The sequence below is a fragment of the Puntigrus tetrazona genome, chromosome 13 (genome assembly GCF_018831695.1).
Source record: "Puntigrus tetrazona isolate hp1 chromosome 13, ASM1883169v1, whole genome shotgun sequence".
NCBI lineage: Eukaryota > Metazoa > Chordata > Actinopteri > Cypriniformes > Cyprinidae > Puntigrus > Puntigrus tetrazona.
The window spans coordinates 17355732-17373088 of record NC_056711.1 but is presented as its reverse complement, the minus strand read 5'-3'; the positions used below and the strand labels follow the sequence as shown (position 1 = coordinate 17373088).

General features: G+C 37.2%; 1 protein-coding gene across 1 annotated transcript in view; it reads left to right on the top strand.

Annotated features, from left to right (window-relative positions):
- Positions 1 to 7239: 7239 nt before the first annotated feature.
- LOC122356833 (MAM domain-containing glycosylphosphatidylinositol anchor protein 1) overlaps positions 7240 to 17357 on the top strand; it is a 152917-nt gene continuing 142799 nt past the window's right edge. Inside the window, exons 1-2 of the mRNA XM_043255906.1 lie at positions 7240 to 7301; positions 7626 to 7708. Of these exons, the coding sequence (XP_043111841.1) occupies positions 7240 to 7301; positions 7626 to 7708 (145 nt within the window). The remainder of the gene's footprint in view (positions 7302 to 7625; positions 7709 to 17357) is intronic.

The following is a 17357-nucleotide window of genomic DNA, read 5'->3' as shown; positions in this document are numbered from 1 at the left end:
ACCTCGCCTTTTATCTTCATATCTCATCACGTATTATGCCGCCGTCACCTGACTTTTTAAAATTAATGTCACGCCATACGTTTCCTACCTCAATCACTGTAAGACAATGTTGACTGACCTTTAGTCTTTATTACTTTTTAGTCATGCGAAAGGCTGTTAATTTGTTGTGAAGGCCTCTTGCTGGGAGCGGAGTAAGAAACGCCTTTGATGTGCGAGAGAATGCTGGCTCAGTTAATTAAGGGCGTGCAAAGCTCATAGAGAGGAGCGAGATTCTTCACGCACTCCTCTTCCCACTTTATGTCTCTGCTATGGGAGCTGTTAACTCTGTGATCGTGACTTTATTACTTTTACAGGATTAATTCACAAACCAGGTCACCATGTCCAGGTCGTGTAGGTTGATTATTTTATTTCATTTTATTTTATTTTATTTTTAAATTGTTAAACTTTTTTTTTTTTATACATAGAACAGTTAGTATGTTTTTTACATGTAGAATGGTATATTCTAATTATATTTTAATGTAAAATAAAATGTATTCATATATATTATTTTTTTAAAAAGTAAATATTAAGTAGGACCTGCAGCAGTTTTTTATACTTGTTGGTGATATTCTGGCGTACTTTGTTTACAGACTTTTTTTCATTGTGACAGTAATTGCATAATTATGACGCTTTATTTGTCCAAAAATCTGATGCTTAACTTTTATTGATAATTATTATTTTTTTGTTTGTTTGTATGTAGTTCCAGTTATTCTCTAATGGCTATTGGTATTAATTTGTACTTACTTGGACAGTAATCCAACCGCAAGGTCATTTATCTCTATTAACATAAAAATAGTAAATACATGATATTTATTTATTATTTTCTTTGGAAGAAATCTACTAAAAATGAAGAAAAAATCAACTTCAGCAACGGCCTTGTTTATAATAAAATGTTTCTTATTGTGCATAAATAATCTGTGCATGTTATATTAAAAAATATCAAACAACTTTCCTTTTTCGCTAACTTAAAAATAAGTTATTCTGCCATAAAATAATTGGGCAGTTTTTTATGATTGTCAACTGCGCTTTCATGTTCATGTTTCTTTTAGCAAATCATATTTTTCTTTTAATTTTGGGATGAAATATGACCTGAATATTCTGGCTGAAATGTTTCTATGTTCCCCTCTCAGAAGATTTGCCCTCTGTCCCTTATCTCTCTCTTATCCTGCTCAAATGTGCTAATGTCCCTCCTCTCACTCTTTCTTCTCGCTGAATCTGGTCTATGTTTCTCCATGCAGCTGAATGATTTCATTACTATCTCATCAGACTATCTCTCTCGCTTGCTTTTTTTCTCATGGCCTGTCATGCACTGTCTCTCTCTCTCCTCTGCTTTGTCACTCTTTTCATCTTCCTCTTCCCATCTGCACTGTGTTTCTCTACAGTTCTCTGCTTCTGCTTATTCACTGTGTAGTTTTTTGATGTGTGTGTGTGTGTGTGTGTGTGTTTGTCACTCTGCTAAAATTCTATTAACCTGTGGGTCAGCATGTTTGCCCTTGATGGTGACTGCAGTTTTATTTTAGTTTTAGCGGCCCGTGGCGTGGTATGTGTCCAGCAGAAGGATTCTCCCGGGATCGGACGAATGGAGATCCGCCCCGAAGTTGAATTTTATTACACCAAAGCAGCTCAGAGCAAATTTTCACCTGGTTTACGCCTGGATATAGGTCAGCTGTGAATGGTGATGCAAACACACAAAGAAGTGTGGGTTAATGTGTGCAGTGTGAATGGACAGAAGGTGATGTGTCGTGTCTGCAGGCGTGACATGACAAAGAGTTTGCGTAGAGGAACAGCTGGCATGCTTTGACTAATGCATGAGAATCTGGGCAGGGGGGAAGAAAATACCATCAAAGACTATCCAAAAAGACTACAGGCGTTTCATACTATTCTGCACTGTCAGAGAAAAATAGTGAAATGCCAACTTTAGGGGTGCAACCAGCTTTTACAGGGCAGTATCCTCAAAGCTACACTACAGGCGCCTTAGCTTACCCTTAAAGGATGCAAATGAGCGTCTTAAAGGGTAATGATGATAGTGCTTAAAGGCACTGGTTCTCAAAGTGTGGGGTGCACAGATGCTGTTGGGAAATAGCGCAGCGCTCGAGTGTGTGAAGAGCAGTTGGCTCTCTGGCTTCTATAAAGCAGCACCGAATGCCAATTTCTCTGCATCTTTCTTCTTCAGAGCGCTGGATTTTACGCCGCCTCATCAAGCCTGACATAGAAGATCCACGCCATAGAGAAGCAAAGATTCAGCGGATGGCATCACAGCTGCTGTTGTGAACCCGCCGCCTCCTTCAAAAGCAAATGTGCACTAGATTTTTGAAAAAGTTTAAAGGGGCATAATGTGACCAAAAAAACACAAGAGAACCAATGCAAACAATGTTTGTGTTTTTTGACGGTGTGGGTTATATCTGGGTTTAGTAAATAACATCAAATAATATTGTATTAATATTGTGTACACAACCACACTATAATGATGAAAATCCACCTTCCTGAGCCGAGGAAGAAGGGAATGTGCCCCGATCTACTTAAATGCATTTATGCCTGCACAAATAATTTGCGCTCTATAGTTTGCTGGTTCCACGACGAATGCAGCTAGAGTTAACAGTCTGTCAGAGAGTAGAGCTCATTAGCCTTTAAAGTGACATACACCAAAACAGGCTGCCTTGAGCAGAGCTGTTCCTGAAAAGGTGGAAAGATGTTGTTAAATCAGATGTTAATTTAGTTTAATTTAATTTATTATTTGCCCCTCTTAGTGCTAAATGAGACACAATGGTACTGTCCCAAGTGACAATTAAAAGTACTATTTTAATTTTATTTTCTTAATAGTTATATGATATATAATTGTGACTGTATAATGATATATAGTTATAGATATATAATTTATTATATATCAAAATAGTTTTTTATTATATTAAAATATATCATTAAAAATATATATTTTTAATATATATTTAATATATATTATATTAAAATATATTTTTATGTAAATTATTAGAATTTTTCAAATTGTGACATTATTTCGCAGCCTTAATAAGGCACTTAAGTAAAGGTACTTTATAAAGTACCTTTATATTGGGTTTTATGGGACTTGGTGTCCTTGAAATAATTGTGTAACTTTAGGTTTACGGCAATCTGAATCCAGTCACAACTGTATTCAAATGTTAAAACAATGATGCTTTATTTTTAGTGTATGAATTGTTTACAGTGTCATTGCTTTCTTTCAAATCACACAAATCACACTAAGGTCATGAGGATACATACAAAAGTACAGATGTCTGTAGCATAATTCAGTATAAAAATCAGAATTCTCTGTTAGTAGCCAAGGCCTTGCTTTCTCTCTCTCTCTCAGACCAGCTCTTGTGTTCAATTATACAACACAACTCCTCTCATTCATCTCTTACATGTGTTTGAGGTGTGTATGTCTTTTTGTGGTCAAGGAAAAAACCCACCAGTTTCAGGCAGCGAGAAACTGGCAGGCATTTGTTCAGGAAGTGATTTGGTGGAAAGGTCATGAAGAGAGGCAGGAGTGTATAGATGGAGGTGTACTGTGTAAGACTGGTGTAAGCGCAACATTGACCTGGCTGTGGGCATCATGTATACGGTTGGGTGTCTTGTGATTTTTTATGATAGAAGTGTGACTGATAAAAAAACAAATAAACAATCAACAATTTCCCAAAGAGGACGGATTGGCCATTAGCACTATAAACACATAATGTCGGGTTTAACTGTAGTATAAAGTTTTGAATGATAAAACAAGGGCAAAAACAACAATGTATCGCTTTATCACGGTTACTCAAGCTCTCTAATCCTTCTGTTTTTTTTACAGTAGCCTGGAACATATTTTCTGCCTCATTTTGTGATAAAAAGCTACCTTTAGCAATACATTTGGCCATTTGACTGGTATTATTGTGGAGTAAAAAGGTTATCGTGATTTCTTCTGTTTGACAACAGATTGAAAATGTGAATACAAGGGAAGTTTAGCTTTAGGCATTTTAATTGAATCCCATGCTCTCACACTGTAAAAATAACTTATTACCCTGCTGCCTGAAATTTTTTAGTTGAGTCAACTTGAAATTTACTTAATTTAAGTGACAATTGGAATATTTTAGTTGACTAAACTAACAAATTTTAGTTATTTCAAGTTGAAACCCGCTTTTTCTTTACAGCGCAGTTTGTGTTTTTAAGTCAGAATGTGAAAACAACATGCACACTCACGAGACCACAAAGATTTGTTGGGTTTGTCGTTCATGTCCCGAAATGACTGGGTTTCGGTACTCAAACCTAATCACGTGTATATATTACGTGTCAATTTTCATTAATGGCACTTTGGTTTGAGGAGGAACGCTTCTCCACCTCTTAGCTTTTCCTGGTAGTTTGTGTGTGGACTGGAAGAAAGGGTATGAGATTAATATGACTGCTGTCTGTCAGTCAGAAACTGCCCTGGAATCAGAATCCTCCAGAAAGAGTAACTGGAGTCTGTCATTCATAGGATTCCTTGCCTTTTCACTCCATTATCTGCTGCTCCACAACAGCCCGGGACTTCTGACCTACGCTACATGTTATAATCTCATAACATACAGAACACTACTGTGCAAAGGTATGAGGTCAGTAAGGTTTTTCCCTTTACATTTTACCCTTTGATAATACCCTCATCAATGCGTTACATTGATAAAAGTGACAGGAAAGATATTTATAACGTTAACAAAGATTTATGTTCTTTTGAAGTATTTATTGAACATAGAATTCAGAAAAAAATGAATAACAGTTTTAACAAAAAAAACATTAAGCTGTTTTCAAAATTGATAATATTAAATGTTTCTGGAGCAGTATACATATTAGAATGATTTCTGAAGAATCTGTTGAGCACGACAGACATCTTTTACAAATATTCAAATATTTTACAGACCCCAAAGGTTTAAACCTCAGCGTGCCTTAATTAATTTTTGTAGTAGTTTATGCTCGTATTTCTGGAAGGGCTGGTTTTACATTGCTAAGATAGATTAAATACAAAAAATAGAACCCTGTGTTATAAGGTTAAATGTTTATGTGGTCAAAAGGTAAGAGGCTTGCAATGAGATCATAGGGACTCGAGATAAAATCCCGCGTGATAAGATTACATTTTTTAGCAAACAAAGTAGAAGCAGCACATCTGACTGTCCGATCTGTTTTGTCTGAACTACTTTCACATGATTTTACAGACTTGATTAACTCGACCTCTACAACCCCTCTTCATGTTTGCCACATTTTTTCATCCTAAATCAGTTGTTCACATCAAATCCCGCTTGCATTGCCGTCCGTCCTCTAGAAGTATGTGACCTGTTGCTCTCATCTTAGCCTGCTTCGTTTCTATGTATTTTGTCAGTAGAAAAATATGCCTTTTTTGCCTACATAATGAAGCAGTTGAGGCATCTATCAGGGGCCTATTCCCAAACCTAAGCAGCCAAACCTAGAGCCCCTTGCATGTGTTTACAGTGCAGTCACATGCCTTTAGTCGCTCCAAGCACCTGACGGTCCGTACGCAGCCAAATGGAGGCTACGATGAGATCACGATGAGGTAATGACAACCCACAGGACTGACATATGTACAGGGAACGCTTCACACGGGCAGCTTGCTTTGCCTGACGGAGGCAGCATAACTTTTTGGAACGGAGCGTGTTGGCTGGTTGTAGGAAGAAAGAGTCGTCTGCCCACAGATGCTCCTTTCTTTTTCAGAGCAGCATCATTCATCTATAATCTGTTTGTTCTCGCTGTTGTCTGTCAGTGCTTCTTCCTCAGACGCTTTCTTGCCTTTAGCCCATGCGCTCTCACCTCGATCAGTGATTCTTTACCTAAACTTCTCTGTAGAGCTCACGCTTTTCATTCGCTCCTCTCGTTCTCGATGCAGAATAAACAGCACCTCCTCCAAACAGCCCTGCATTATTAATGCTTTAGCATCACTACACAGCAGAACTGGGGCGTGCGTGTGATTAGGGACTGTAGGGGTGTGAGATCACTCAAACGCATGTTTTCTGTTTGTGTTATGTTTATTACGTAGGTGACTCTCATGAAACCATCACTTTTTTTAGAACAAAAATTATATAATATCTTGCATGAAGAATATTGTTGTAATATCGTATTTTGAGATTGTTGCTTAATTTATCACTATTTCTTTATGTTGAACGAATCCAAAGCAAAAGATGTCAGTATGAACTCAAACGGGTTAATTTTACAGCTTTATACTCTTATGTATTCTGTTTTCTTTTTTCAACAAAAGTTCTGCGTAAAGAAGGTGGTTAACCTTTGGAATTATGTATTTTCAGCCTCAGGAGGTCAGAGTAAATACTATTTAATTTATTAGTTTGTTTTCTTTATTAAAATTAGTTTTCTGTTCAGTTTGCAATTTTCTAGGGTTGCCCAGAGTTTAAAACATTGATTTTGGTTTAAAAATGTGTTTTATTTTCTAGCAATACATATTAAATTTACAAAACTTACTGTTCATGAAAGGTTTATGAAAGATGTATTTTATGCTCACCAAAGGCTGTGCTTATTTGATCAAAAATAGAGTAAAACTGAAATATTGTAGCAATTTAAAAATAAATGTTAATATTTTAATATATGATATTTTAATATATATGAAAATTTAATACATTCCTATCACAACAAAGTCTTATTTACTTAAACCATGCACAAAATATGGGACTGTTATATACAATTTTTCATCATTAAAATCAGTAAATGATCATTCATATTTAATAAATTTAAAATCATTTGTACTAAAAATTAATGCACTAATTCTGCTTTTCAAGTTTTCAATAGATAACGCCTAATCATAGTTCTTTGCATAATTTAAATATTGAACAATACTGGTAGGAGATAGGTGGGAGAAGGGCGAAGGGATTTGTGTCTGTAATGCTTTATAAATAGGCCTACCAAAGAATACTGTATTCACGGATTGTGCCATTTATTCTGTGAGCGACCCCACAGTAGTGTGTGTTTCTTACTCATCTCTGACTCAGTCTGACTCTCGTTTCCCTCTTACACGCCGATGAATACACATGTGATCATGAGCAGCGAAGCCAAACGCAGGACAGACCACGTCACGGGCGCTCAGTGTTTGAGTACACACACAGCGCACTGTCAGGAAAGTATGGTTAGATGCTCTCCATGGTGTGACTCACACATATCCTCTGGGCCAAAAATGAAAAACAGCATACGTCTATTTTTGTCATGATATATGAGATTTGTGGTCATCATGGACGAGGATATCAGGGCACCTATATGACAGTCAGGTAAAGTGTTTGTGGATTCTGTAATGAATAGAAAGTTGAATGAAATCACTTAATGCTCAGTATAATGAATCTTTGCTGAATTCTTAGAATAAATATCTATTACACCCTATTATGTATGTGTATATATATATATATATATATATATATATATATATATATATATATATATGTGTATACAGAAGTAGTTCACTGTTCCTTTAAAAGTACTCGTGATCGTATAGTGCATGGAATATGAATTAGTTACTTTTGTTGTGACGTAAAAAGTGCATTGAATTAATCCACTGAATCCTCCTGAATATTTATGGGTCCCCTGTGGACCTCTAGAATCATTCCCACCGTTCACCCCATTAGAGACGGCCTCGCAAATGTGTACACGCGGCGCTGCTTGTCCTCCGAGGAGAGCGCAGGTGTGCCTGATTTCACTGGGTGAATGATTGTCTCACTCTTTTCTCCTCCTGTTTGTTCTGTTTGAGCTCTTTGTTCACTCGTGTCTCACTGCAGACGTTTGTCAATAAGGCGTGCTCATTGATTAGGCATTGTTTGCTGTGATTTGTGCTTGATGAACGAGAGAAAATTAATGCCTGCTTGGTGCCAAGCTTGTGGCCATGAGTGTGTGTGTGTGTTTGTGTCTGTGTGCGAGAGAGAGACACACTCCTGCACCTGCTTTGGGCTCAAGAGATGCAACACGACACACACATTCTTTTCTGAGAAACTCTCCACGATGGAGCAACAGCTCATCAGCGTAGATCCTAGGGAAGTCTCTGATCATTAACTTTCTGTTCCGAGAAAGAGATCTACACGAGATGAAAACCTCCTGCCTTTACATAAGAGGAAACGCACACACACACGTCCGGCCTGCACTAAACATTTTGGCTTGGAATTGTGAATATAGCTCTGCCACTATCCATATGCTCTGCTCGTCATATTGTTGCACTAGTTAAAACACGTTTCAGCCTCACAGTCCCTTTGCTCACCGCTTGATGCACGCTGCACCTAAAACTGCGCTTTCATCTGAATGACTTCTGGGAGCGAAGTTGTGTGTACAAAGTTTATGGTTGATGAAAGGAGTTCTTCTGAGGAAGAGCTGGTCACTGGATTTGTCATTTTTTGTCAGGTTAGTGGCTTCAGATCTTTGGGTTTTGTTTGAGGCACGTAGTAACAAGTAAACTAGATTTTAATTACATTTAAAGTAAACTCTCTAAGAAACAAGTACAAAATCGAAACCGCTGGAGCAAAGGTATGCTCCAGTGCCATGTTTATCACAATTTAGTGCCTTAAAGGTGAACATTAGTATCTAAAGTGTACATATTAGTACCTTAATGGTAAATTTTAGTGCCTTTTGAAAGGATATCATCCCTGTGACAGCTATGTACACTACAGTTAAAAAAACCTTTCGAAGTTAGGGTATGTATAAGAGAAAAAGTGTATACTAAGTGTCCTGAAATGGTCTGCATGAAATGGAGTGCAGCTTTCTGTCCAGAGTTTATGTCCTGTTGAAACAGAAAGTTGGGCCCCGACGTCTTGATGGCTTTTTTGTTTCGCCTGTTTTTTAGCCTGCAGGCCATGAAGCATGACTTCACACTTGCTAGTCACTTACGATTTGTTTCCACTGGGCGGTACGGGTCAGTACAGTACGGTACGGAGCAAAACTCCACCATACAGCTTGTGTTTCCACTGCCGTCAGTACCCTTACTTGATATGTGGTGTATGCGATCAACAATAAAGAGTGATAATAAGGACCTCTTTTTTTGTCAGTTTTTTTATGAAAAATAATAGCAATTCTAAATATATAAGAAGCTTAAGAGGAAATGGTCGCATGCTACAAAGTCAGCGCTGTACTACGGCTAAGTTCAAAATAATTATATAAAGTTAAACATAACTTTGTGCTTAGCCAAACCTGTATGGCCAAGAAGAAATAATAGTTGCATGAGACCATGAATGCCTGTTAAATATAACGTTACCCAAAACGAACTGAATCTCATTTTTAATCTGTACAGAAACATCAGAGCCAGCAGCGAATGTCGGAAGGACTAGCCAAGCTTGAGGCTGCTCTAAGCGGATACATAAGTACAGAGTGCCCGGTGATCGCCCCGGAGCTCTGAAATCGGCATAGTACATTTTCAAATCTTTAGAAATAAACTGCAGATTTGAGTTTTAACCAACTTCATTCTCGCCTCAAAAACAATAACCGTGACTGATTTGAAAAGTAGCATTTTTGGCGCGACAGCGCTTCCACAAGAACAGACAAGAAGGCATATTGAGAAACGGCTATTGTCTGCTAAAAAATATACGAACATAAAATACGCTGTTATGTTTGCGCACTCTGATGTTAATAGGCCTTTAAACTCATGGACAGCAGAGCGGAACGAGTGAAGGAGATCCCCTTGTATCACTTATAAGAGATGATTTTAGTCAACCGATCAAAGTTCTGCAGTGAGTTCCACCCTTTGGTACCCTCTGCTGTTCTAGTACCCTTACGGAAGTTATGATCCGCAGTTCCTTGTTGATGGTAAAGTTAATGCACTGCATGTTTTAATTAGCATGAACAGTAAAAGTAGTATACCATTCTAACACACTGAACACAGCATGTCTTTCTAAAGAATGACACACTCACTCTCCCTCGCTCTCCTTTTCTTTCCACTTGACTCTTTAATTAGTCTTGCGCTGCCTATTTTTTTGGAAGTGAGGGAGGAGAATGTAGGTATATGTGGAGTTGTTTGACTTTTATCAGGTCAGTTAGTTTGCTGGGCCAACAAAGGAGGCCTTTTAGGTCAAAGAAGTCAAAAGTACTGAAGCACTGAGAGCAGCCGAAGCCTTATTAGTATGCAGCGGGGCTGAGAGAAATACAGAATATTTATGATGCATTCACAATCATTTAGGACTATGATCAGAATCGGCTGTCAGAAGAATCTGGAAACAAATTAACACTTCGTGTAATTGGTCAGTCGACACAGTTGCTGTCTGATAATCTCAAAATGGCCAGACTAGCGGGCCGCTGTTGCACACGACGACCTCTCTGTATGTGCGAACACAAACATCAACACTACATTCATATCCACAATCACACATTCTGCCAACAATAAATTCCCACTAACTGCTGCCTGAACGAGACAATATGCTTCTCATCTATCTCTCTCATTTCCTCCGGAAGATACCAGCCCATCCGCACGCACACAGCGAGCGCTCTCAGCATCACTTCTCATAACGCTGCCTCTAAACCCTTATGAGACACCCAATTGCATTTAAGCCTAATCTTTAGTTTAAGTGAGGCTGTGCTAAAAAGGCTTTAGACCGCATTCTGACTGCAGGGCATGGGCACGCAGGTTTGCACGCGAGAACAGCGCTCAAATCCCCTCTTTAGTGAGAATTAGTGAAAAACTCCAGCAAGTTTGTAAGACATACGCTGGATTTTCTGCTCAACGCATTTTCTTGTACAGATAGGGAAGCATTTGATGGATTAGCAGCGCAAAATAAACCTCGGTTGCAAATGTTTGCGATCGGAGAAACAGCTCTAATGTATCTGACATAAACACGGTTTTTCATATTTACGGATTTGTGCGTTTTTTTTAAAAGGCATTGATTATTTCTGCTTTTTAAGAGCAGTCTTTGTAACTCATTCTGGGCCATGGGTCATACTTTACTTTAATTTTGATTTAAGCGGTGATGCAAACATGCAAAATATTCATCTGAAACAGCAACATAAACTTATATCAATTCCAAAATTAATCTTTTATCCTATGCTGTTTTCACCAAACATGTTTGGTTTTTACTTTGAATTTTTGGCTAAATTAAAGCATACATTTCAGTTTCAGTACAAAAAATTGCTTTCGGCGCATCGCCAGAGAGGAGAGCTCATCATTCTATGAATAAGTACTGTACTGAAACTTTCTAAACTCTAAACTTCCCGCAAACAGTCAGAAATGGCCATTTATTGAAACTAAAATGTGGATCATTTTCACTGCATGATGATTTGAGGTACAGAGCCGTAAAAGCGTGAGTGGAGGGAGAAATGGGGAAAGATGGACGTGCAAGGAAAGGGAGAAAAATGAACCACGCTATGATGGGAAGAAAAAAAGCCATGAGGGATGATGGAAAAGATTTTCATTGTTTCTCAACAGTTACATCCCAAAAACGAGAAGCAGAGTAGCTGAGAGAGATGGATTCAATCAGTGCAGGGGTTGAATGTCTTGTTCTTTAGTGACAGAGGACTTGAATGGTAGAGAGTCTATCTTTTCTCTATATGAACGAGTGTGTGTGTGTGTGTGTGTGTGTGTGTGAGATCGTCATTACTGGCACAAACAGAGACCGTGCCTGCAGAACTCTACAGGAAGCTTGTGGATTTGAGATGGTAGTGCCTGTCATTCACAAAGATCTACACACACTCATTGCTTGCATGTTTCTTTAAGTATTTTGACTGATTTGATTATTTATTTAATAAATGGAATACGGTTCTCTTTGCTTTACACGTTTTATCATGTTTAAATACATTTGGAAAGAATATTTTTCTCGGTCAAAATGCTGAAAATGTTGAAAACGTTTACAGATCTCTGGGCTGGGTCAGTAGTTTTTCGTTTAGCATCCAACATTTAAAATACAGGAATACACTACACCAATCAAATGTTTGGAATCAGCAAAAGTTTTGTTTTGAAAGAGTTGAAAACTTTTAATTAGCGGGCAGGAAGTACTTCATTAAAAACTGGAATATTCACTTCTGACAATTCAAGTGACTTTAAAATATATAAATGGAAGTTATTTGAAATTGTAATAACTACCCCTTAATAAATAAGAAATATTTGTCAATATTTTACTGTATTTTTGAATGCAACCTTGCTGAGAGTAAGAGAGTTTTTTCAAGACTTAATCTTTTGCCATTTTCAGAAATTTCCATCACAGTGCCATATCCAGCACATCCCGTTTAATATCACTGTGTCATAAAAATGACATTTAAAAATAATGTTTTACTTCAATAGGTGCAAAATTATTGGTTTTGTTGAAAATTACCCTTTTAATCGGGCGGAACATTTATATAAATGCTTTTCACAAATAATATAAAAACGGTTTATGGTTGTTTCAGTCTTCTAAGATTGAAAACCTGGGTCTGGGTGAAAAATAAAATGATCTCAGTCCAAGACAGCTGTAACGTGGCCTTCATATATAATGAAATGAAAACAGCTGAAATCTGCTTGTTATTGTAAAAATCAACGAATGGAGAGAAAGAATTGCAGGTTTCGATAGCATTAGAGCCGCCCAGCTCCACGTCTGCTCGGCTGTCTGTGTTACATGCATTTAATGTGTTCACTGAGATGCTTCTCCGTGTACATGAGTGTAATGTAATTTAAAAGCTCTCATAGAAGGAAGCTGAATGTAATAGTTAGATTAGATGTGTGTAATGAGATTGCAGCTCACACACACACACAGAATTCAGAATGAAACTCTCTCTAATGAATAGCCAGATGATCTCTCTGTGCATTAAGTCTCATGAGCTGCTAAAAGCTGTTATTGCTTTCATCAGACTCTCTGTAGCTGGAAAATGAGAGAGGAGGTTATTGAATTTGCTTATGAAAAGCTGATAGTCTTCTGTGTTACCACATCTCACTTTATTGTACATGTGTGCGCGTTGGAGTGTAAGGCCTGAAGCGAACTACTGTGTAAGTATGTGTCAGAAAGCCGTTTTAAACGGGCGTTGCATTCTCAGTGTTGCCACCGGGGGCGCTGCAGCAAACATTCATCACCCATTGCTCTAATGTGATAGATTTTATTTGATAATTCTGATAATAGTCAGACATTCAGTGAGAAAAAATATAGGGGCAAGACTTGATTTGATTGGGAATCGTTTGGATTGTGAAAAGTGCTGTGGTAAGTGCTGTGGTTGTTGGAAGGATTACAAAGACAAGTGTCCACCAATGAATCATTTACAATATAACCGAGAAAGAAAATTTCCTTTATTATTAGGTAAAATGTTAGTTACAAATATTTGATTTTCTGATATCTGTCATTTCCGTCTACCTCAAATGTAGAAGTTGTTATTAAAATAATAATAAAATTGCAGCTAAATAAACTCTTTACTCTTTTTAACTGTTTAATAAACTTTAATAAAAAAATTGTTAGGTTTAGATTTTTGATTGTGGGTAAAATGATATATAATTTTCACACAATACATTCTTTATGGTTACCTTAGATTTTTATGTAAGCAATTTCCACAATGCAATAAAAAAATAAATAAAAAGGTAACTGCTACTTTTTATGTCACAATTCTGAAATGTGAATTGTGAGATATAAACGAACAAATCCTGACTTAAATACTTGTTAAATTAAATTGTATTATTCTGACTTCTTTTCTCAGATTTATGTTAAATAGGAAGCATAATTGTGACTTCATTTGCAACTTCCAATTCCAAAATTCCAATCGCAATTTCACAGTTTTTACTTTTTGTCTAGAATTGCGAGAGGAAAAAACTTATCATGAGAGAAATGTACTAATTCATATTTTTGTGTTGGATTTTCCTATTTTAACATTAAAGGGTTAGTTCACCCAAAAATGAAAATGAGCCTGTGTTTTACTAGCCCTCAAGCCATCCTAGGTGTATATGACTTCAAAAACTCAGGCTAATTTTAATTTTTGGGTGAACTAATCCTTTAAAAGACTGGGTCTGGAATAAGAGTAAAACAATAAAATCATTTGCCATGTAGCATTCATACAACAAAAATGAAACTTACTTGAATGCCAGTTGCGATTGGTATAGAATTATGAAAGTGTTATTGCTCTATTATCATGTTTTCCTATGCTCTTCACAGCTCCAGAGAACTTTAGAGTTGACAGTTATTCTTCATTTAAGCGTACCTGAGATGTGTCTCCTATATAGTGCTTCGGGAGAAATATAAATAGACACAAATGAGGCAGTTGTTGTCATGCAGTAATAGTATAGAGCTTTACAGGTAATACGAACAGCAGCTCAGATCATTTGGCCTTGGAAGAATTTGATGAGAAATGTTCGAGTTCACATTACGGTCTTTGACTTCAGTATCTGCCTAAATGTGATCTTCTGAAAGTCTAATAGTGATATACGTGAGATAACCGAGGCTTTGTCTCAGGAGAAAAATAAGTGTGCAGACATCTCAGTTGATCGCGTTCCTGCCTAAGTGAAACAAACAAGTCTTCTGATGATCTCATTTGCGATTCTTCTTCCCCGTGAGCATGTGACTGTACTACCTGTAATAGCTGGAGGACGGGACGTGGAATATCACTCTGTGTGTGTTTGAAAGGGCACATTTTATGATTGATCATTTCATGATGATATATGCACTGTCTGTTGCTCTGAAGTTTCCTCCCCCTTCTTTCTGTCTTTCTTTCTCTTTATTCTCTCTCTGGCATGTATGATATTGCTCCCGATGTAATACATATTTATGGCCTGCTTTCACTCTCCTCCGCTCTCTCTGAATTATAACCCTGTTTATTTGTGAATTAAGTCCTTTACCGTGTGTATACATCAGTTTCTCTGGGACTAGAGCCACACTCCGGTCTGATTAATTGTATTGTCCTTTTCCTGGTAACACACACACACACACACACACACACACACACACACACACACACACACACACACACACTTGTGTGTACACAGGAGCAGCTCTGAGTTAATTTGCAAGTTATTCTCAGGATGTCAATGTTTTCTCATGTATTAATGAACCTGCTCAGTGTGACTGAGAGCTGCACTGATGAGAAATGACAAAACATTTTTTTGAAAATAATGTGATATAAATATACCAAGGCTGCGTTTATTTAATAATCATGTGATAATAATAATCTTCTAAAGTAACACTTTTAATATTCTATTTATTCCTGTGATGCAAAGCTAAATTTTCTGAATCACTTCTTATTTCTTATTATTATTGTTAAAACGACTTAATATTTTTTGTCGAAAACATGATTGAAGGATTCCTCGAGGCATAAAAGAGCAAAATATTATGCCTTCACCATCTTTTATCAGTTTTATTTAATGCATCCTTGCGAAGTAAGTCTAATTAAATTATTGCTTTTATTCAGCAAGCATGCATGATTAAAAGTGAAAAGTAACGATTTCAGAAGATTACAGTAGATTTCTGCACTGAACGACTTTTAACGAAACTCAATTAATGCCTGTGGTATTTCAACAAAACGCAACAGGTGCTGTTCGTAGAGCTTAACCTGTATTTAAGACGATTTTTTTTCGAGACAGACTGCTGTATCAGATGAATTTTCAGCACCACCTGTTAAGAACGTTTTAAGACACATTCCTCTTAGTGTCGGACATAAATTAACGCATCGCATCTTACTATTTTATCGGCGTCGCTCATTTGCAAACGCAGTGGAACATGCCGCCGATCCGTTCTCTCCCGTGAGGGACGTCTGAAAGCGAGGCAGTTGCATTTCTGACACTTTTCCAGTAAATCTGGTTTGTAGCCTGTCCGTAGCATTCCACCCGCGCGTGTGTGTTCTGTTTTGACACAGCAATATCCCTCCTGACACTTTCCTAAATAAACTGTAATAGATATCATGAAAAGCTGGCTTTCTGCTCATTCCACAGCCACAAACCATTTAGGAAGCTGTCAGCGGTCGCACGCTTTAGCACGCCGCTTCTGCAGAGGACACGCAAACCAAGTCTGAGCGCACATTAGCACAAAGTGCCGCGGGGTTCTGCTATAGCTTCAATAACATGTTTTAGCGAGGGAGAACAACTTCCATAGAATACTAATATAGTTTTTTGTGCCCACATCGGAAATTGCTGTATGATTCACAGGCTTTTTACAAGACGACGTCTGTCTTTCTGTAAGTGCCTGTGTTGCATTTCTCTGAAAGGTTTGATTAATTCGGTCATTCACGGGACAAAAGAGGCCCAGCAAGTTTAGCTGCTATTAGGGTTTAAAAAAAAAATCTATTTGAAATGCTATTAGGAATTAATAATAGAACGTATTTAACACAAATATCACATTCAATTTAATTTTCTGAATATTACACCAAATCTGACTACACTTATTGTCTATGCACTACATCTAAAACTGCGTCCACAGAGAAGGGTCCAATCATTCATATGCTTTCAAATCAATACAGATGTATTGTAATGATGAAAAATACAGTGACTCATAAGGTCTCAAAGTTGTGTCCCCACTTTTTGTCACCACCGTCAGACATTCATTAAAATGTAATAAAATCAGGTAATATCAGAGGCAGCTGTCACTCTAAAGGACCCCCTTGCCGCAGTACACCTCTGCAGTGTGCATCACTGTCCCTGTTTTATAGTTTTAGAACACTTTAAATCCTAATGTTAATATATCCTGTGTCACAACCATGATGCAGCAACACCGTCTTCCAATTTCTGAGGAAATGATTTGAAATGTTTAGATAATTGAAGATAATTCTCCTGAAGCAGGTTCCATAAGCATCTAGCATCAGCAGAAAAATACAAAATGGCTACTACACGAACTCAACGCCGTAAGATTTTGTGTTTCAGTCATACAACAAAATGATTTAATGCGTCTCTTGAATAAGAGCTTTATAAACAATAACATACTTACTGTTAGTAATCAGTAATGAATTGATCCAATGTATTCGATATTTAAAATGACTACAGATTCGTCACCACCATCTCCATCAGTTAAATATTTTGATATTTCATTATGATATTTTATATTTGTCGCCCCAATTGTTGGTCACATGTGAAAGTGCAATCTGTCTTCTAACATGTGTTCTGAAATGTTAAATCTGACTGCTGTTCAAGATAAAGTTTAAATTATATATACACAGTCCAAGGTGAGAAGCACATTGTGTTAAAAAAAGAGAAAAGTAGGGAGGTTGAATCAAAGCATAGCTCAATAGATTAGTACATATAAGATTCATATATGCAATTTCATTTGTCTTAGTACAAGGTTTTATTTTTTTTTATTTTGCACTTGTTTTGTCCCAATTCTTAAGAATGACTTAATTATGTCTTGATTTTTACGTCTACTGTTACTAACGGCAAGAACGCAGTCATAAGAAATGGAAATAGAGAGATAAAGTTGGATATTGTTTTGTGAGGA